This window comes from Notolepis coatsorum (assembly GCF_963971535.1).
Source record: "Notolepis coatsorum genome assembly, chromosome: 1".
Classification (NCBI taxonomy): domain Eukaryota; kingdom Metazoa; phylum Chordata; class Actinopteri; order Aulopiformes; family Paralepididae; genus Notolepis; species Notolepis coatsorum.
This window is the reverse complement of record NC_140165.1, coordinates 35,705,970-35,727,324: the sequence shown is the minus strand read 5'-3', so window position 1 is coordinate 35,727,324 and position 21,355 is coordinate 35,705,970. Positions and strand designations below refer to the sequence as shown.

Sequence of the window (21,355 nt, the reverse complement as noted above, 5' to 3'; positions counted from 1 at the left end):
GCTGGATTGCAACATTGGACCCGGTCTGACTCGCTCAAATAACTGGCTTGTGCTTAAGGTTCCTTGTTCTTGTTCCGAGCTTGGAAAGTCTGCCTTTTCCATTAATGCTCCTGACTCATGGAACATCCATCAACACGCTTTGAAGATCAATACTCATTCCAAACTATGCACAGTTCAAAAACCATGATCACTAACCACTGTGCATCAATCTGTAACTGTTTTAGCCGATTATCTTGTGTTTTAGGTGATTGTCTTTGTTTTTAACTTGTGTTTTAGGTGATTTCCCCTCTTTTTATCTTTGCTTTTCATCTTGTTGTGTTACTACTTGTGTTTGTGTCTTATTTATTTTAACTGTCTGTTTACTCAACATCAGTGTAAATGAGAGCAAAACCTCAATGGTCTTTAGAGTTTTTAAATAAAGGTTTGATGATGATGAGTTTTCCACAGTTCGAGGGCCTCTCACAAACAGGGCAATGTGTGTGTGTATGTTTTGTGGGGTACGGGCCGGGCCCCGACAGACCCGTTACCATGGCGACTAAGCTTCTCTTTCAGGCCTGGGTCTGATCTGAGGGTAGGCCCTCTCACTTTGTGACAGAGGATCTGGGCCACGTCAAGCCACCACAAGGGTCTCAGAGCACACTCCCAAACCCCCGATGACAGTTCCTTTTGCCGGACTGAGGAGGAGACCTTGGCCTGCCCAACTGGAGCTCACGGACAGGGAAGGTAGTAGAAGCGAGAGGAGAGGAGGACCCCCCCCCCCATATGTTCATGGGAACATATGGAGCCTGTAGTGGCTCCGCAGCCCCCCTATCCCGCTCCACCATCACCGCTGCTGTCCCTGCAACCCCTCTTACAGCCCACCCACCACCCCCCTGGCTTTGATGTCCTGGGATCTGACCTGCCTCGTTTGTAGAAGGCTATCAGCCAGCGGAGAGAGGCTACCTCGTCAAGTTACCCACAGAGAGACGTACTGTAGCAGGGCAGCTAACACACCGGTTCTCCTAGATGAGGAGAGAGAGAGATCATCAAAGGCTCCCTCTGGTGATGAAGCCAGATGAGATGGAGAGACAAGGACTCCGTTTGTTCCCATAATCCTCTCTCTCTCGCTCTCCCTCTCTCTCTCTGGCACCGAGTTACTGCGAGGAGCTCATGGGAACCGGCTTCCACGAGTCATCAGTCTCTGTCATCTGAAGCGCACATATCAAAGCGTTGAAAAAGATATGAAAGTACGTCTCATCGCCGTCGACATCACTTATCATTATGAAAACAGATTTGCTCAACTGATAATGTCATTGTTCATGATGGGAGTTTTTTTTCTTCATTTTTCTTTCATTAGTTATAACTTGATTTGCGGGAATGTACTGTGACAAATTGCACCGTAAAATGGTCTCTGCTCTTGTACCATAAACATGAGTGGTGTGGAAGCTCATGGTTTCCCTCAGAAAGGATTTGTTCACAAGTGTCACCGTGTGACACTGCCCAGAAACGTTGCTGATGATGGTGCGCCCTCTGGTGGTGAGAGATAAGTATGACATGACAATAGTATTGCATTTTTCCTCATGAATTGACTTTATTATGAAAATTTCCACAACAATAAAAAAAGAAAAAAGGAAACAAAAAGAGAGACTATTGTGCGTTTCATTTGCCGAAAACCCCAAACCAGCCGAGCATATTTTGGTGCTCATAAATGTAGGTTGTGATAAAATATCTAATAAGGCTGCCTCTTGACACATTTAGTGGCGTGTGGATTCTTTCTACGCTGCTACCCAGCTGCTAAATTATGAATACAGTGCGTTTACCTCCGTGACTTTGTTACATTCAGACAGAAAGCTGCATTCATGTCCCGGCATGCGAGAGCATTAACATGGGAAACACCGCCCCAAATTAAGACTTCAAGACATGACATTTCCATTGTTTGAGTGAAGTTCGATCGACGTGGGCAAACGGCCGGAAACCAGAGACACAAGACTCAAACTTGAGATGTCATCGGGTATTAAGTGTGGAGCCGCTTCACAGACAATGAATGGGTGTGTGAGTTTGTGGGCCCGCAGAATGTTTGTTCCGAGTTTTCATACCCAAACGGTCTTTATTCTATAGTAGTGTTTTCAGTTCTGAAACAAGAGAGCTAAATGGACCCGTACACTCAGAACATTTCCCTGGGTACTCTCTACCATCTTCACCCAATTCACTGTCTATGGAGCAGCTTCAGACTTAAAGGAACACGCCAACATTTGGGAAATTGGCTTTCCTTCCTCTCCAGAGAGAGACAAGAAGATAGATACCAGTTTCCTCTCTGTGCATTCAGTAGAAAGCTATCTGGCTGCATGTTAGCCTAGCTTAGCACAATGAATGGAAGCGGACACGACCGGTTAGCCTAGGTATTGTCCAACTGATACCTCTCCCGAAGGCTAACCGGTCATGTCCGCTTACATTCATTGTGCTAAGCTAGACTAATGTGCAGCCAGATTTCTACTGACGATTCCCAAATGTTGGCGTGCTCTTTTAAGACCTGATGACATCACAAGTTTGAGTGTTAGCACTCAACAGGGTGGTTTCTATTCGCCAATATTCTTGGACCATTTTAGGCCACATTCATAACATTAGGAATTCTTAAAATTGGGCAGTGTTCCCCATTTAACAATGTGTATTAACAACTCAAGTGGACCTTAGAAGATACGTCTGGCACTCTGCCAAACAAAATGTCCTCAGAACATCAAACGTGAATTTAATAATATCTTCACTACCGCCGTTTCAGCTTTTGTGAACACAGCTGTTCAGAAATGTGGAAGCTTAGTTAAAATAGCACGGAGTGTTTATCTGTGACCGGCGTGTTCTGTGCCGTATCGTATCGTGTCAACGTGCTTTATTCGTTGAGCTTGGGGTGAGACCAGAAATGTTTTCCCAGCCTTCGGTTGGATGAGAAAGTTCTATTCTGGTAGAATGGAAACCGGACTATTTTATATCAAACAAATATGCTGATGATATCAAGAAATATCTGCTTAAAAACCTACAGTATATGTGCCCTGTATAATATCAGACTGTTCCAACACCATATGACCCCGCCCCCCTCTCTCATGACCTGGGCTACAGGCTGCTCTCCCCCATTGGACAATGTGCAATTTTATATTGCATTTTTTTTTACTTAACACTGTGCAATAGTGCTCACTATTTATTTATTCATTGGAACTTTTTAAACTTTAGTTCTAACTTTCATTGTTTGTTTGTTGTATTGGTTGTCCTTTGTATCACTTTTTATCATCTATCTACCGGATACCTGAATTTCCCCAAGGGGATGAATAAAGTAAATAAATCTATCTATCTATCTATCTATCTATCTATCTATCTATCTATCTATCTATCTATCTATCTATCTATCTATCTATCTATCTATCTATCTATCTATCTAATGTAGTGAAATGTTGAACTTACAGTATATATAAGAGCTATAAAAAGGTAATTATCGTAACTTTTTTCCTTTTTGTAGAGGGGCTTTGTATGAATCCCTGCTGCCATCTACTGGTAGTAAAATGCTATTGAAGGAGATACTGTGGAAAGTGCAGGTTCCAGCTGGGCCTGGTTATATGTGCTCTGGGTGGTTTTGCAGACAGGTGATGAACTCCTTCACTGCCTTGCCCTCGAAGCAGATCAGGTAGACGGCGGAGAACAGTGGAAACCTACAGGATGAAATGCACAATCAAGTACAATCGAATATGTGACTGTGGAGATCACGCGTCTCAGTCTTTCCACAGAGTGGAGGTGGGATGATAGGAGTAACTCACGACATGATACAAAGCCGATATTAAGCCCTTGATAACAATAATATAAAAATGTTTGATTCACGTAAAAATATCTGAAGTCCTGCAATGCGCTTGGTGCTCGATGTAGAGAGAGTCTGAGCCGTTTTAATGACTGTGATTCTCTCGTTTCTGAAATACATGCACTTTTGAACAATAGGCCTTTAAACTACAACCTTGCAGTAGTTACCATGCAGGAGCGTGCTACCTAGTCCTTTAATGGTTCAGACTACTGTTTTAAGTCTATAAATACTTAGTTAACCATTTCCATTAGAATCACTGCAAGATATCCTTATTATTCAAATTGTACTGTTATTGTTTCAAATGTATCTTCAATTCTACAGTCTATGACTACTCCTGTTTCTACTCCAAACTCTCCACTCACCTTTAAACATAGAAAAGGACCAGGAATAAATTCACTTACATATTAAAAGTCTATCTCAGAAATTGGATGATATCAATGTCTTACGTTATGCAGACTACTCTCGACATCTTGGTCTTTAGTGAATCCTGGCTAAATAAACGTATTAATGACTCAGATGTAGCTTTAATGGGCTATTTCTGTTCAATCGTCTTTCTCTGCGTCTGTTCTGAATGCTGTCACGAGACCAGGATGTTTGGAGTTTCTTTCTCTAAGGGTTCATACGGGGCCTTCGTCTGTGGTTGTGGTAGGAGTCTACAGACCGCCATCTGTGGATCTGGGTTCCATCGATGTCTTGGCGGATCTTCCTTGTTATTTTTCTGATGATTCATTAACTATGGTAGGTGATTTGAACCTGAATTGGCTTAACGGCTCATCTGACTATCTTAAGGAGATTGGTGGTTGCCTCAATTTAGCTAAATTAATTACAGAACCTACTAGGTCAAATTTTAAACTGCTAAAATCGACCGTTATTGATCTGTTATTCTCTAATTCGCCGTGCATGTGGCGCGCAGGCTGTTTGTGTTTTCCTTCGGCCATGACGTGCTTTATCAGGGGGTGTCTTGGATGGGGATGTGGTGGGGATTGATGTGTGGGGTGTTTGGGGGACTGGCTGTTCCAGGGGGTGGTTCACATGCCTTCGAGTGACATTGTACTATTGTACTTATTTTATGCCTATATTAAGTCTGCACGTTTACATTGTACTACTTTTATTGTCTTTTATACCTATTCTTATGTCTGCAATTTATGCATTGTTTTTCACATATGTTCATTTTATACAAATTGCTGTGGGGCACTCTGAACTGCGATCTATGTGTGAAAAGTACTATATAGATAGTTATTCATATTTATTATTGTTATATTGTAGAAATGTGTGCATTGAAATGTCTGTAAAGTCTCGACGACATTGAAAATGAGGGCAACCTCAATTGTCTTTTCGAGAATAAATGAAATCAATGAATCAATGAATAATTGAGTTGACACAATTGTAGCCAGAGTGGTGTTTTTGATCTAGGATAATCTTGGAATCAGCGACTTGCATGCATCAGAAGTGCACGGCTAGAGAACCATGTGGATATTCTCGTGTCCCAAGCTGCAGCAGAAAAGTGGCTTCCTGTACAGAAATAGATCCAGCTTTCCTTGTGATTAGTAGAAAGAGGATTGTTGAAGCCGTTTTCTTATCAATTGTGGACTGTGGTGATGTGATTTATAGGCATGCTTGCGGCTTCAACTCTTAAACCTCTGGACTCGGTCTATCATTGTGCCCTCAGATTTATTACTGGTGACAGATAAAGTAGGATACCCACCACTGTCCTTTATGAAGAGGTCGGATGGCCTTCTCTGGTTGAAAGGCGTAACTATCGTTGGTATTCGTTTATTTTTAAAGCCCTTATTGGTAAACTACACTCCCCCCTTACATCACAACACTGTTGGAATGGAAACTCGGATGCCATTCTACACGTTCAAATGACTGGTTGGTTTCCTAGGGTTCTTCAAATTTGCTCTGAACTTGGAAAAACTGCGTTTTCCTTTGATGCTTCCAACACCTCCAACCGACTCTGAATCTGGAGGTTGTCCCTTATCTTGCTGCATTTAAAAGTATGATCTCCAACCACTGTGTATCGAGTTGAAACTGTTCTTAACTGATTTTTATTGTTTAATCTTATTTGTTGTGCCTTTATGTATGAACCTGCTGATAACTGTGTCTTTGTTTTGTAGCTCGTCGCTGTAAATGAGGGTCACCTCAGTGTCTCATGAGTTGAAATAAAGGTTTGAAATTAAAATGAAATGAAATACAGTAGGTGTATTTTTTTTTTTAAATATGAATATATTGCGGATGGTATAGTTAAAAAGAAATCCATACCATTCATGACGGTTGACCTTCATATTCGGTATACCTCCCAGCCCCATCTTGATACATGGCATTGTTTACAGTATTGCAATATATTGAATAGTGACCCATGTATGGTGATATGTGTCGTATCAATACCCTGCTGAAGAGTGATTAGAAGGCAGTAAACTCACTTATCCGCTATGTTCTTCTTCTTCAGAATGGTGTAGACCTCTGCTGAGGTTTGTGGACCTTGAAGCTTCTGGCCGTTCAGCATCTCCACCTCCAGCTCAGCAATAGACTGGATGACCATACGTGCACGCACACGCACACACATACACACACACACACACACACAAGGTACATGTTTATCTATACTTGTGAGGACCATCCGTTGTAGCCGCCCTGAGTATCCCAGCATTGTCCGTTTGTAAATTGGATGTTCCTAGCCCGAGATACGTGAACACAAAGATGTTGAGCCTGGTCTTCTTACTACGGTGAGCAGAGAGCCTGGTCTTCTTACTACGGATGGTTGGCAGGGAAATAAGTAATTATATTACCGAGGCTCCAAATGTTCCCTATAGGTCACTTCTGAAGACACCAAGACGGACATGATTGTGGCGTCAGTTTTCCGCTCAGACACTGGGAACCCGCTCAAACGGCTGAACAAGGCAGTACCATGCCTGAGGTTTGACATTATTATACTTCTGAGGACCCTTGCTGAAACATGCACAGCTCAATGACGTCACCGTGGATACCGGCCAACCAGGAAGCGACAGAGCTTTAGAATTCTAAGATTCAAACTCAAGGTATTGAACGTCGATGAATCCCTCAGCTCTCAGCCTCCGGTCTCACCTTGGACGTCCTGACGAAGGCCTCTGCCACCTTGCGGTTGCGCCCCCCGTAGCAGGTGGTGATGAGGTCGGCCACGCCGCAGCTCTCCAGGAAGGTGACGGAGGTCACGGGGTCCGTGCAGAACAGCTTGGCGAAGGCGATCATCTCCATCAGGCCGAGCCGGATCACCGCCGCCTTGGTGTTGTCGCCGAAGCCCAGGCCGTCGCAGAAGCCCGCGCCCACCGCCACGATGTTCTGGGGGAGAGGAGGACGGAGGGGGTAACGTTACCGCTTTGAATCCGAGAGCGTTTGGGACACCGTTGATCAAAATGGTCAGTGTAGATATCATATAAAAGAAAATTATAATAATTTGAGTTTGACTTTTTTGTTTGTTCTTTGTTATTTATTTAATTTTTTTTATATACATTTATTATTTGAATGGCTTAAGGCTATATATGTACTTGATGTTTGTTTGTTATGTTGCATATTTGAAATAAACTTCAATCAAATCAAATCAAAATATACAGTCAAATTCATTATATATAAAATGGCTGCATTTATATAGCAGCTTTTATCCAAAGCGCTTTACAATTTGTTCCTCAAATCTTTACCCATTCACTCACACATTCACAGACCGATGGCGGAGGCAACCATGCAAGGTGCCAACCTGCACATCGGGAGCAATTGGGGGTTAAGTGTCTCGCTCAAGGACACTTCGACACGCTGCCGGGGAGGAGCGGGAATCGAACTGAGTGGGAACCTCTGGATTACCAGACGACTGCTCTACTGAGCCACTGTCGCCCGTAACATTACCGCTTTGAATCTGAGAGCGTTTGGCACACCGATGCTCGAAATGGTCAGTGTAGATATACAGTCCAATTCATTATGACTTATAATGGTTATTGATGTATATAATAAGATACGCTCATGATGAACGAATGACCAACAGAACATCAACACCCAGGTCAGAATACAGCTGTGGAGTTTCTACATGAGACATAATTATTATACAATATTATGTAATAAGTCTTGTTAAAAAATTATAACAACAACTTTATTTTTATAGCACTTTTCATACATAAATTGCAGTTCAAAGTGCTTCACAGCAGTAAAAAAAATACAGGCATAAGAGAGCATAAAAAAGATAGAGAACTAGCAAGGTAAGGTAAATCACAGTTTTTCACATTAGGATCTAGCATCCCAATGCAATGGGCCTCTCTGTTTACGGTTTCATTCAGTAATACAATTGTTAAAAAATAATGACAAAGATCTGGATGGACCTAAATGTCCTCAATCTAAATGACAATAAGACAGAGGTTATTGTGCTTGGACATCCAGAGTGTTTGAATGAATGGGATCCCGTGCTTTCAAAAAACGTTTCTTATATTAAAAAGCCTTGGTGTCATTTTTGATAAGTGATTTTAAATGTGATAAAGATAAACAAACCGGCTCTGTAGTCAAACGCCTTCTTTCAGTTATGGCTCCTTGCCAAAATAAATATCTCTCCAAAAGATTTGGAGAGGGTCATGCATGCCTTCATTACATCTAGGCTTGACTACTGTAACTCTGTGTATGTGGGTCAAGACCAGCTCTCTCTACGACACCTACAGCTAGTGCAGAATGCTGCTGCTCACCGTTTGACCGGCACCAGAAAGCGTGACCATATTACACCGGTACTGGCCTCCCTGCACTGGCTCCCGGTCAGTTTCAGGATTCATTTTAAGATCCTGACGTTTGTTTTCAAGATCGTAAAACGGTCCGGCCCCTCAGTACCTAATTACAGGTGAGGACAAGGTAAGGCTGGTAATGCCATGTGGACACAATGTGAGGTTCAAAAACATAAGAATGCGGTTTTCGTGTGATTATTTGTTGACCGGTTACTTGTAATAATAACTTTATTTATATAGCACCTCTCATACATGGATTGCAGCTCAAAGTGCTTCACAGATCCCAGTGCCATCCCAGACCACCCACAATGCCCCCCCCCCCCCCCCCCCCCGCAGAATCTGAAAGCAAAAACATAGAACCCACTGATCCCCACGCAAAGGCAAGGCCACCAGGAGCAGAGACAACAAAGCAGCCCACAGAAACGACACCCCCACAACCATGCATAATGACAGGCACGGTGCCACACATGGTGGCTCAATCACTGTACCACCCAGCAAACAATCCAAGTACACTCAAACTACCCGCGCCACCCCCCCCCACCCCACCCCAACCATGACACGCCCCACCAGAAACTGCATCCCAGATGAAGATACAACAAAGACCAATGCGCGAAACACCTTCAAATGTTATCCATATTAAAAAGGCCAAGGTGAAAAGTTTTTAGCTTACTTTCAAAAATACTTAGTGAGCTTGCCTCCCTAATCTCCATACTGTAGGTATTGTGTTCCACAGCTTTGGTGCGTAACTAGCAACGGCTGCATCCCCAATCTTCTTCTGGCTATTGTTGGGAACCTTTAGTAAACAAGTGTTAGATGATCGTAGTGTTCTTGGGGGTATATAATTAATAAGTGAATTTGCAATGTAGCTTGGTCCTGTTCGATTTAGTGCTTTGTATACAAAGAGGAGCACCTTAAAATCAAAAGTTATCGGTAGCCACTGCCAGTGTAGAGTATGACACTGGAGTAATGGGCTCTCTCCACTTGGTTCTAGTTAGTAGTCTAGCTACAGAGTTTTGGATGAGCTGAAGTCTCTCTTAGGCCTTTCACACCGGCCGGAGCCGGTTCTCGAACGTAATCTCCAACCGGCCGGTGCGTTCACACCGGGAATAATTCGTTCGCAACATGAAAAATCGGTGCTCAGTGTTTTCTTAGAGGGCCGAACTAAAGCCTCCGTCATGTTCCGAACCAATTTTTCCCGGTGTGAAAGGCCTATCTGTGGGTTTTTTTTTCGGGAGGCCAGTAAAAAGTGCATTACAGACAGTAATCCGGTCTGCTCGAAATGAAAGCATGGATCAGTTTTTTTCAGAATGACGTTTTTGTTACCTCGTTAATGTGTGACTTAATGTTTAAATATGAGTCTATGATGACACCAAGACTTTTTAATCCAAGGAGTAAGCTTTCCCATGTTTTTCAGTAGCATTTATTTTTGTTCCAGGGCCTTGGTTGATTGATTGAAAATTGTAATAACCCTTTCTCTGCCACGCTTATGTACAGTGGTGCGTTATTGAAATCATCTGGGGTTGCATGCACCTACAGGGTTCCCACGCTTGCCTTGAATTTTTTCTCCATACTACCTCCTGATTTTCCAGGTACCATATTAAGTGATGATCTATAGGCCCCTGAAGTTTTCCGCCCCCATCCGCGCCCCCCCTCCCCTCACACACACAACCCCCTAGGACACCTGACTACTTACTTGATTTAAAAGATGTACCAGTCAAGTCTACATTGTAAATGCTTAGAGATTATGTCTTATTGATAATATCAATGCATGAAATAATGCAACAAGCTGTAGATGAACAACAATTTATTGAACTGGAACACATGAGCACTGGGATTGATATATGTTCTCTCTTCCACTCCTCTCCTATCTTATCCTGTCCTCCTCTCCACACCTCCCCTCGTGTCCGCTCCTGTCTTCTTTTCCTACTCTTCTCAACTCCTCGTAATCATAATCGAAATTAATCGTTGTGAGGTTGCATCGTTTCACCCCTACTACTCTTACTCTGTAAAAGCGTTTGTAAAAGCTTTTGTAAATCAAACTGGTTATCGTTATGAGAGCTAACCAGGGGCGGATTTAGGATTATAGGAGATCCGGGGCTTAGCCCAGATAGGTGCCCGTCTTTTTATTTTTTTTTATTTTTATTTTCAAATTTTTTCTTTTTTTTTGCAGGCAAGCGGCAGATTTTTTTTGAATTTAATTAACCTGTACGTGCAATTTCCTGCAATATAGAGCCTTCAATCTTGACCAATAAAGCTGCTCTTTTCACTATAAAACTCAGTTAACCATAACGTAGTTATGGTTAGATTTATATATTGGGGGGGGGGGGGTATATCATATTTTTCATATGATCAAAAAGTGGTGGAGCAAGAGCATACCTTTGCTCCCCCAAGTTCAATAGTGGGAGAGCAGAGATGCTCCGAATGCTCTTATGGCCAGGCGTCTATGATTCACTGATACAAAGTAAAATAGTGCAGTGCAATAAAATAGTTAGTAAAATAGAATAAAATAATGCAATAGTGCATTGCAATAAAATAGTTATCATCGTATTTTTTCGGGAGGCCGGTAAGGAGTGCATTACAGTAGTCGAGTTGGCTTGAAATAAAGGCATGGATCTGGTTTTCAGCGTCCTTTTGATTTATAAATGGCCGTACTTTAGCTATGTTTCTAAGGTGGAAGAATTAAGTTTTTGTCAACTTGTTGATTGTGATTTAAAGCTTAGGTCTGAGTCTACCATGACACCAAGACTTAACTCACTCAAATACAGTTAGCAGCTGGATAGACCACAAATGGAAATTAGCTTCTGCTAAATCTGGTGCAAACATATTTTCATGTAACAATGATGAATTGTCAGAAAAAAGAAAAAAAAATTATTTTTTTTAAAATAGATTCGGGGCTTTTCAGAAAACATTCGGGGCTTGAGCCCAAGTAGCCACCCCCTAGCCCCGCCCCTGGAGCTAACGTTGGCTAGCTACTGTACCTGGTGCTGGCTAACTGGCTCGTTATGAGAGCTAACGTTGGCTAGCTACTGTACCTGGCGCTGGCTAACTGGCTCGTTATGAGAGCTAACGTTGGCTAGCTACTGTACCTGGAGCTGGCTAACTGCCTCGTTATGAGAGCTAACGTTGGTAGCTACTGTACCTGGCGCTGGCTAACTGGCTCGTTATGAGAGCTAACGTTGGCTAGCTACTGTACCTGGCGCTGGCTAACTGGCTCGTTATGAGAGCTAACGTTGGCTAGCTACTGTACCTGGCGCTGGCTAACTGGCTCGTTATGAGAGCTAACGTTGGCTAGCTAGTTAGCAAGATTGCACTGCTTACTAACTAACGTTGATAAACCCAGGTTTACCACAGTTAAAACACAGCTACTTACATTTGAGGATAAACTTGCATAAGAAGTTTCACTCAAGTTTCACTGTAGATGCCAAGGCTCCATTGGCTCACCAAGCTGCCTGCATCAAATTCCAACATCCAATATACCATATAGGATGCCAAGAGCATGCTCTACAACATGGGATCATCCATTTCTATCTACAGTAAAAGCTGTTCACGTGTAAAAGGTTTTTATAAACTCATGTTAATTATGTGCTCAATAGTTACATTTTATTACACATCATCCAATAAAATTTTCCAGGACAACTGTTTCTATTTCCATGTAATTGGTCACTTTTGCTCAGTTTCCATGCCTTTCCATACCTGGAAAATGAATCCCATGAATCCCATGTTTTCCATGTTTTCCAGGTCCGTGGGAACCCTGACCTAATGGCGCCACGTGCATGCGCGCTCCCGGTGCGTGCGCGCGCTCCTGCGAATGCGCATTTAATGTCCCCTCGCTTGAGCACAGACTAAAGACAGTGCCTAATTGCCTCTACGAATGGAATGTAACACATGTCATTCACAACAAGTTAGGTGTGAATGTATCTTGAGAACGTATTTAACACACCTGACGACTGGCGCTATTGATATGCAAATAGCGAGTACCGGTACTTATCTGGGTAACCCCGTCCCATGAAGAACGCATGCCTGCTTATGTACATCCTTATACCATCCTCTGCCAGCTCTATTTGTCTATGGAGAAGTTCCCCTTCTTTGCAGGGCTATAACTTTTTAAATTGTATTGCTAAATTGACATTACTATGGCCCATTCAACGTCAATTATCTATCGTTTAGGATGCATCAACGTTCTACTTTTTCATTCATACTAAAATACGGTCTAAAGTATAAATATGTTTTTATTGTTTTCTGCAGCATTCTGCAGAACGTAATTTATAGCCCTAAATGCATTATATTGATGATCAAATACAGTTTGATAGCGATCGGCGCCAGATAAAAAATTTCAAATGTACGTGCTTCTAGAAGTTACTACTCATAATCTGATGTTGACCGGATGGGGGGGGGGGGGGGTCGTTTATAATTCCGTGGCCAACGTTAGATGATTCATGTAGTGTGGGTGATATGATCATCAGAGCAGTTTGTATCGAACACGGTAATAATAAACGCTGAAACTTACCCCAGTCTCCTCGGGCCGTTGGGCGATCAGCTTGGAGTAGAAATTTTGCTATTATGGGATGTTGATCTAGATCAGGGGTGGGCAATTCTTTTTCCCAGGGGGCCGAATGAGCAACTGAAAATATGTTGGGGGGCCGGGCCAAAATTCCAAACTCAATTATGCATAATATACATTTTATTTCTATATAAAAAGCAGTAAATGGCATTGTTTTGACCCCTGGTAAGAGTGTATGTTATTATTTGGCAATTAAAAGGTGAGGTTAGCTTTCAAAAATATAATTTATTCAAATAGAATTTATTTCCAAAATGATAAACAAAATGTGAAACATTAATAACAAAGGGCATTTTGAGTTTCATATACTATTGAAACAAGGATTTTCTTAGCTTTCTAAAGACATCACATCATCTTATAGCAAAAATAAACAAGACATGTCACTGAACTGTGTAAAGAAAAGTGTCCCAGTTTTGTAGCCTTTTTTACTTTACATGCCTATATTAAACATTTAATGTTTTCAAAAAAAAGAAAAAAATATCAAGTGTCCCATTTCACTTGTTATATTTCCACATTTTAGTGTTCTTCAGTTATTTTTTTTTCATTCAGTGTGAGAAATCCAGTCTCTGTTGAGCTTTAACAAGTCCATCAAAGTCAGGTTGCATGTCTGAGGTGGAGATGCAAAGCACAGCTGCCAGATGTTCATCAGTGAGAGAGGATCTGTACCTGGACTTGGTAAACGTCATGACTGAGAATGTCTGTTCACATATGTAGGTGGATCCAAAGAGAACCAACATCTTCTGAGCATGTCTCCTAAGCATATATTGTGCGTGTGAACGTTGACATGAAAAGAAAAAAGTAAAAAAAAAAATAATAATAATAATAAAATAAAAAATAAATGCCCAGGTCTGATCTAGATGAACCATTTCCAGGTTGTATAATACTATATACGTCCAAATAACGTTGTTTATTGAGTTAGGGCGAGCGATTGATTATCCAGTGTGTCGAGATGGAGCCCCGGGAGCTATAGCGAGTGGTCGGACCGAATTTGGATGAGCACCACTTTCTGTTTCCAGTTTGCTGTTTGGGCGATCCTTCGATCGGCCACCAGATGGCGCTCTTGAACCGTTGGAGAGTTGAGAGGAGATCAACAGGAGATCTCAAGTCTCCGTTGGTGAAATATGATTGCCATCACAGATTTTTGAAATATTGATCTCAATGACGTGTTACGGCGTCATTGGCAGATTACGCATGGCGGAGAATGATGTGTCGCATTGGCGATTAAAGGGTTAACAGATTGCAGAATGGGTACAGAATGGGGTAACTGTACATTGGAGGGGGTTGGGTTAGGACATTTACAGGGGCCAGTTTCAAATTGCAGTCTCCCGTAGGTGTTCTTTGAGAGTGTTTTTGAAAGTGGGTAGTGATTCACATTCCTTTACAGCTTTAGGTAGGGCGTTCCACATTGATGTGGCATAATTGCTTTTTTTTTTATCCACTTTTTCTCCCATTTTTCTATATTTTTCTCCCATCCCAATTTCGTATCATCCAATTCAACCCTCCCCTGTCACGGACGCTGTTTCTTGCCTCCCACAAGCCGGCTGCAATGTGGACTAAGTCATACATAGCACAAGTCCTCTCCGGTACTTGAGGTAACAGCAGTCGCATCTTTTCACCTGCGCAGCTCGATCTCTCAGTGGCGAGGAGTAACGCGTGGGAGGCTCACGCTGCCCCCGACACTTCCTGATTCTACTGCGCAGGCGCACCAACCGGCCTGTAGGAGTCGCTGTCCACAACGCCCGATCCCTACCCATCAGTTTCCCACCCCCTAATACGGCCAATGTGTATTAGTACGGACAACCAGCTAAACTGAAAGCAAATGTGGAGCGCTGGGCTCGAACTGACGAGCCCAGCGTCTCCAGCATTTCGTGGCGAGTGCCTTGCCCACTAGGGTGACTAGGCCACGTAGCCGCCCTAGATGTGGCATAATTGCTAAATGTGTTTAGTCCCTTGTTTGAGCCGAATCTGGGTTTCACACGATTTGTTGAGCTCCCTCTGGTGTTGTGGTCGTGGTATTCACTGACCTTTGGGAAGTATTTTGACATGTACATGGGTACCTTAGTGGTGTAGTGTATCGTGTAGACCAGGCCCATTGCAAGTCGCTGTACTCTGTCGTCTACTCTAAGCCATCCTAGGTTGTCAAAGTGGGCAGGGGTGAGGTGGGTTCTAGGAGTAAGGTCAAGCAGTAGTCTGGCCAGTTTGTTTTGAGATGTTTGTAATCGTGTTTTTAGCGCCTTTGAGGTGCTTTGGTACCATGAGGTGCAAGCATAGTCGTAGTACCCTTGAATGAGTGCTTGAATGGTGGCTTTACCTTCAGTGCTCCACACAGTTCCACCGTGTCGCTCTCCTGAACCACGGTGATGCGGAAGTTGGGCGTCTGGAGAAGCTCTTTGAAAATGTGCCCGTTCGCTTCGTTTTTTGCACCTGTATTGGATGTGGTTAACATTAATAATCATAATTCATATTGTTTGTAGAACACCTTTCATACAAGAATTGCAGCATTGTGCATCAGCATATCAGCATAAAATAGACTAGAATAAAAGCAATGCAGAGAATAAGAAAAAGGGTCAAAGGGTGCTTTGGTTGTTAAAACATGACGTGCATAAAATGGCAGCGTTTATGGAGTGGAGGTCAATGGGGGGCATGAAACGGATCTCTGGACAATTCCTCACTTCCCCACCGACTGAGGAGACTCATAATAATAAGGACTCACTTGGTCAACAGTGGTAGGTGTTTATCTTTAAGGCCCTTGCCAGGAAATTACCACCTTATATCACAGTGATGCTACAGTATATTGGAACTATAGACCCTATCTGACTCGCTCAAATGACTGTCATTTTTTCATGCATTTTTGTCCTATTTATTCAATGTCTAAACCAATTTATTTTCCGTGTATTTTTTTTAACCTGTTTTAATGCCTCTACACAGCATTAGAAATAAGGGAAACCTCAATATCTCTTTGAGAATAAATAAAATTATGACATAATATCGTGTCATCCAAGTGGACCTCGCGACAACATCACTTGCGTCCGCACCTAGAGACGGCCTTCAGTCGGACATCTTGTCCGTCACCATCTTGGTCCTTGGCGTTATAGACCGACGGCTAACATTTTTACCTCGATCTGCACCGTCGGATCTTTGACTGATTTCAATCAAATTCAATTGTGTGTAGGTCATTGGCCAACTGTCAACCTATACCAGCACAGATGTGCTGGTCGCAGCTAATAAAATAAAAGCAACTGACCGATGGTGGTTTCACAGAACTTCTCATCCGCTACTTCACTGGCGATGTTGGCCCCCATCAGAACGCTGACGTCAATCTCCAGCTTCTCTCTGATGATGTCTGAGATGAGCCTCAGACCCTCTGGTCCTTCATCAATACCCTGGATGATGATGATGATGATGATGATGATGATGATGATGATGAAAAGGAGGAAAATAAGGGGGGGGGTGCTTAGTCAAGTCAAGTCAGCTTTATTTGTATAGCACATTTACAAATGACTAAAAGCCAAACCAAAGTGCTTCACATGATAAAAACACATACAATGCAGTAACAAGTAAAAATACACTAAAATGACAGAAACATGTATTATACATTTAAGAAAGCAAGAGCAAAGTGCAATATAAAAGAGACAAGAAAATTAGATAAAAAGTCCAGAGTAACAGCGGACGTCGTGTATAAGTGGCAGGCTAACTCTGGTCAAAGGCCAGGGAAAAGAAGTGCGTTTTGAGCAGTGATTTAAAAGCCTCTATAGGCTCTGGGCAGATCTTATGTGGGGGAGGCTGTTCCAGAGCCGAGGGGCAGCAGCAGCAGCGAAGGCTCTATCTCCCCTAGTTTTGAGCCTGGTCCTGGGCACCTCCAGCAGCAGCTGGTCAGCAGACCTTAGGGCTCTGGATGGGGTGTGGTGATGCAGGAGCTCAGCTAAATACAATGGAGCCAGCCCGTGTAGTGCTTTAAAAACGCTCAGTAATAATTTAAAATCGATATGGAAACGGACGGGGAGCAAGTGGAGTGAAGCCAGGACTGATCTTAGATCAACTGTACCATCAATGAGTTACAATGAGGGAGACTTAAAGCTCAAACAACAGGACATACATAAGTAGCCGTTCTATAGAGATGAATAGACATGACACTCTCCTTTAAAACCTCATCTTTTTTTGGGCGGCTAGGTGGTGTAGTGGGCAAGGCGCTCGCCACCAATGCAGGAGACGATGGGTTCGAGCCCAGCTCTCCGCATTGCTATCAGCTTGGCTGGTCGTTCATACTAACACAATTGGCAGTGTTAGAGGGTGGGAGAGCTGATGGGTGGGGATCGGACGTTATGGACAGCGACTCCTACAGGTCGGTTGGTGAGCCTGCGCAGCAGAATCAGGAAGCGACGGGGGCGGCGTGCCCTCCAAACGCAGACCCCCGCCGCTGAGAGATCGCGCTGTGCAGGTGAAAAGATGCTACGGCTGCTTCCTCGAGTACCGGAGGGGACACGTGATGTAAGGCTTCGTCCACATTGCAGCCGGCTTGTGGGAGGCATGGCCTAACAACGTTCGAGACAGGGGAGGGTAGAATTGGACGATACGAAATTGGGATGGGAGAAAAATAGAAAATGGGAGAAAAAAGTAGATTAAAAAAAAACTCATCTTTTATGCAATAGTTCTATTTTATCGTAAAGAGTATTTTAAACTATGATACAATTAAGTTTTTAAATGGAGAGCAGTGTTCCTGGATATACAGTACCATAGCATAGTTTTTAGATTTTTATTTGTCTCGGACATAGAAATAAGTGTTCGAGAAGGGACAGGGGGAAGTTTATATATATAAAAAATAAATGCCCTGCCCCTGCCTTACAATATTTTACATTATAATATAATACAAATAAAAAATAATATAACAAATGAAAAATTTAATAAAAGTATCGTTTTTTATATATACAAATGAGAAAAAATATATATTAGGCAGTCACATTACTGCTAAAGCTCCTCTCTCTTTGTCCATAAGTGCTTGTTTATGGTGCAACAACTCAAGGTGTGGAATGTTGATGTCATTTCCTTGACGACAAGGCGGGAGTCCAGCGCCTCCCACACTGTGACTGCAGTATTTGTTTACTTCTGCATCAGCGACCAAACCTTCATCATATCAGAACCTCGGGGTGATTTCAACACTAATCTTGCTGAATACAAATAATAGTCATGGTGGATTTGCATCGTCACTCTGGAGATTCCGCTACGTTGCTCAACCAGAGAGACCCGATGGGCTGACATGGAAGTAAGGTTTCCTCTTTTACAGAAGAGCAAATCAGATTAGCATAGATCTATATCCATTAGAAAATACCCCAGAGTGCTCTGCTCCTTATATAGTGTCTCTGATAATATGATATGGATTTCACATCATACCGCCTTGCCCTATCATGACATCATAATTGCATCACAATACAAGTCTGTTGTAAGACTGTAAACAATAACAGTGAATTGACGCACCGCCCTATTTGACAGTTGGGTGTGTTTTTTTAGGATCTTACCTTGATGAGAGATATCCCAATGGTTCCCTCTTGGATATGAGGCTTCATCTGGTCACACAGTTTCGCAATGAACTGGTGCGGGATGACAAACACAAGCACCTTTGCCCCTCTTACCGCTTCAGTGACTTCTGGGACCGCCACCTAGTGAAGCGCAAGAGAGTTGGGGAATCCCATCAACAATGTCATTACAATATTACAAATAATAATAACTTTAAATTATTTGTATAGCACCTTTCATACAGGTGATTGCAGTTCAAAGTGATTGAATACCTACACGTTTTCCTCATCAAATCCTGTGATTATTCCAGGATATATTGCGCAATTTCAGCTACCAATTTCAGGCAATTTCTATTTCAGGCAACTCTAGCCACCCAAACAACTGCCCCTTTGCACTGCTGCGGTCAGGCAAGCGCTACCGGAGTCTCATGGCCAGTACAGAGAGACTCAAAAGGAGCTTCTATCTCCAGGCCATCAGGATGCTCAATGACTCTATGCGACATTAACCCATTCATCTACATTCATTGCACACACATCCACATGCGCACACACTCACCCTAAACACTCACTTTAGACACTTAACACTACACCATATTTTATCTATTTATTACAAAAGATGTGCACTACATCCATACTTCATTTTAGCATTTGTTTATTTTTTGCACTTCATTGTACTTTAGTTGTATATTTGTATAGTGTAAAAATAAAAATAAATGTGGGACCCTGATGTAAACAAGACAAAAGTCTCTCTGGTCTGCATCCCCTTAACAATTGTGTGTATTGAGCCGTACTGTATTGTACCCATTCTGCAATCTGTTAATAACATTTTCAATCAAACCAAGAAATAATTTCACTTTTCCAGGTTTTCCATGACTGTACCATAAAATTACACTGCAACTAAAATAAGCCTGAGCTCGTTTCAGCTAGACATCGGCTTCCTCTTGCGCTTGATATTATGGTCCTTGGGGTTACATGTTTCATTATAGTTCTTCAGTGTAAGTGCTGCTGTTGTTATTATCATTATTGCATGAGTGCCATTAGTGGCAATGGTTGCATAAGGGATAAATGGATACAGTATTCTCTCAGTAGGGCAGGCGCAGTACAGGGCACAAATTAATTTAGTTTACGCCATGTGGGCCAAGGTTCATAATGGTACATCAGCTACATCTTATCAATGTGTAATATATCATAGTATGTTCCAAGAAGGCTGCAGAGGCACAGACACACACTATATTGTCCATCTTGATACAAATCAATCTTTGAATAAAGTTAATTGCACATACAGAATAGTGTTCATCTTGATAAATAGATGGTATTGCACATTGCACACAGAGAATATGATGCATATTGATAAATCAGTAAATGTTTGACCCTACCACACTACTGGACACTTACCACATTCTTAGGCAACCTGTGCCCTGGGAGATACTTGACATTTTCATGTTCCGTGTTGATGATTTCTGTAAGCTTCTTCCCATCGATCATTTCCTCGTAAACCCACATGTTCACCATCGGGTCGAACCTGTTGGATGCTTTGACATTGTGCCCGATGATTTTGGCTATCGCCGAGCCCCTGGAAACAACAAGGAGGACAACAACACAGACATACGACGGACAGATATTGGGATATACCGAAAAAGTTGAGAATTTATTAATTAAAGCTAATCATAATAACAACTAAGATTACATGGTTTTCAAGTGTGAATAGTGACTTGATTGATTGATTGAAAACTTTATTAACAGATTGCAGAATGGGTACAGTACAGCTCAATACAAAAGTATTCTGTACTTCTGTTCTGTATGACAACTATTAAAGAAACTTGAAACATACAATTGTTAAGGGGATGCAGACCAGAGAAAGACTTTCGTCTTGTTTACATCAGGGTCCCCCATTTTCAATTCATCATAACATATATGACATATACACGACTTACAGATAGACAGTACTGCTACATCTATACATTTATTATGACATACCAGATTTGCAAATACAGTACTGTTTGTGATACAAAAAGAGTCTAGAAAAGAGAGTATATGCATTTGACGTACTAGAAACTGTACATTGACCGTGGCAATATGGATGGATCGCACATCTGGTGGTGATCACACAATTGCTCAACATTCGTTATAAAATAGCAAGTTATCCCTGCAAAACATGACGTTTGATGGATACAGTCACAAATAATAACACAACAAATACAACAATGATTACCAGTTCCCAGATCCAATGATACACACTTTCTTCCCAGGCATTGCGGTGGATATGGCGAACCCTTCTGACAGTCGTCGAGCTGTTAAATAATAACCTAGGTTTTTTATGATCCAAGTGCACAACATACTTCCTCATACGCCCTGTCAGCAGAGACCTCTCCTCTGCGTCAGGCTCCACGCCTCCGTGTCACCTTTGATTCTTCTCCGACGACAGGTGAGGTTGCTCATTCAAATGGCGGAAACATTATTATAACTTGTCTCTTTCTCAACACACTTGCACACGACAGCCACGTTCTCCTTTCTAACATGAAAATGAAACGAATTATCGTTGTTATTAATGCTGTTGTTGAACTTGTGTGTTCCATACTAATAATCGCACGGTGTCGGTTAACTACTTGGACTCAGGGTGTGTAGTTTGTTTGTTTCACGGCGCGAGCCAGGCGCGCCTCCTTCCCAGGAAGCCCCATCGCGTCACATGCTGAACCCCATAGATATAATATATATATCTATGCTGAACCCCGCCACTCCG

General features: G+C 42.4%; 1 protein-coding gene across 1 annotated transcript; it reads right to left on the bottom strand.

Annotated features, from left to right (window-relative positions):
- Positions 1 to 1,545: 1,545 nt before the first annotated feature.
- On the bottom strand, positions 1,546 to 21,157 carry LOC311244630 (glycerol-3-phosphate dehydrogenase [NAD(+)], cytoplasmic-like). The gene is made up of 8 exons (XM_084334237.1): positions 20,828 to 21,157; positions 20,011 to 20,188; positions 18,619 to 18,759; positions 16,350 to 16,488; positions 15,417 to 15,529; positions 6,902 to 7,135; positions 6,241 to 6,347; positions 1,546 to 3,674 (listed from the first exon to the last, which is right to left on the bottom strand). The coding sequence occupies exons 1-8, from the start codon at positions 20,950 to 20,952 to the stop codon at positions 3,578 to 3,580; spliced, it is 1,134 nt and encodes a 377-aa protein (XP_084190363.1). The 5' UTR covers positions 20,953 to 21,157; the 3' UTR covers positions 1,546 to 3,577.
- Between the last annotated feature and the right edge of the window lie 198 nt (positions 21,158 to 21,355).

Coding starts and splice junctions, on each gene's coding strand:
- LOC311244630 (XM_084334237.1), bottom strand. CDS start 20,952: ATGTTGTGCACTTGGATCATAAAAAACCTAGGTTATTATTTAACAGCT. Junction 20,189..20,827: donor ATCATTGGATCTGGGAACTG/GTAATCATTGTT, acceptor TGTTGTTTCCAG/GGGCTCGGCGATAGCCAAAA. Junction 3,675..6,240: donor AAGAAGAACATAGCGGATAA/GTGAGTTTACTG, acceptor TTCATCCTGTAG/GTTTCCACTGTTCTCCGCCG.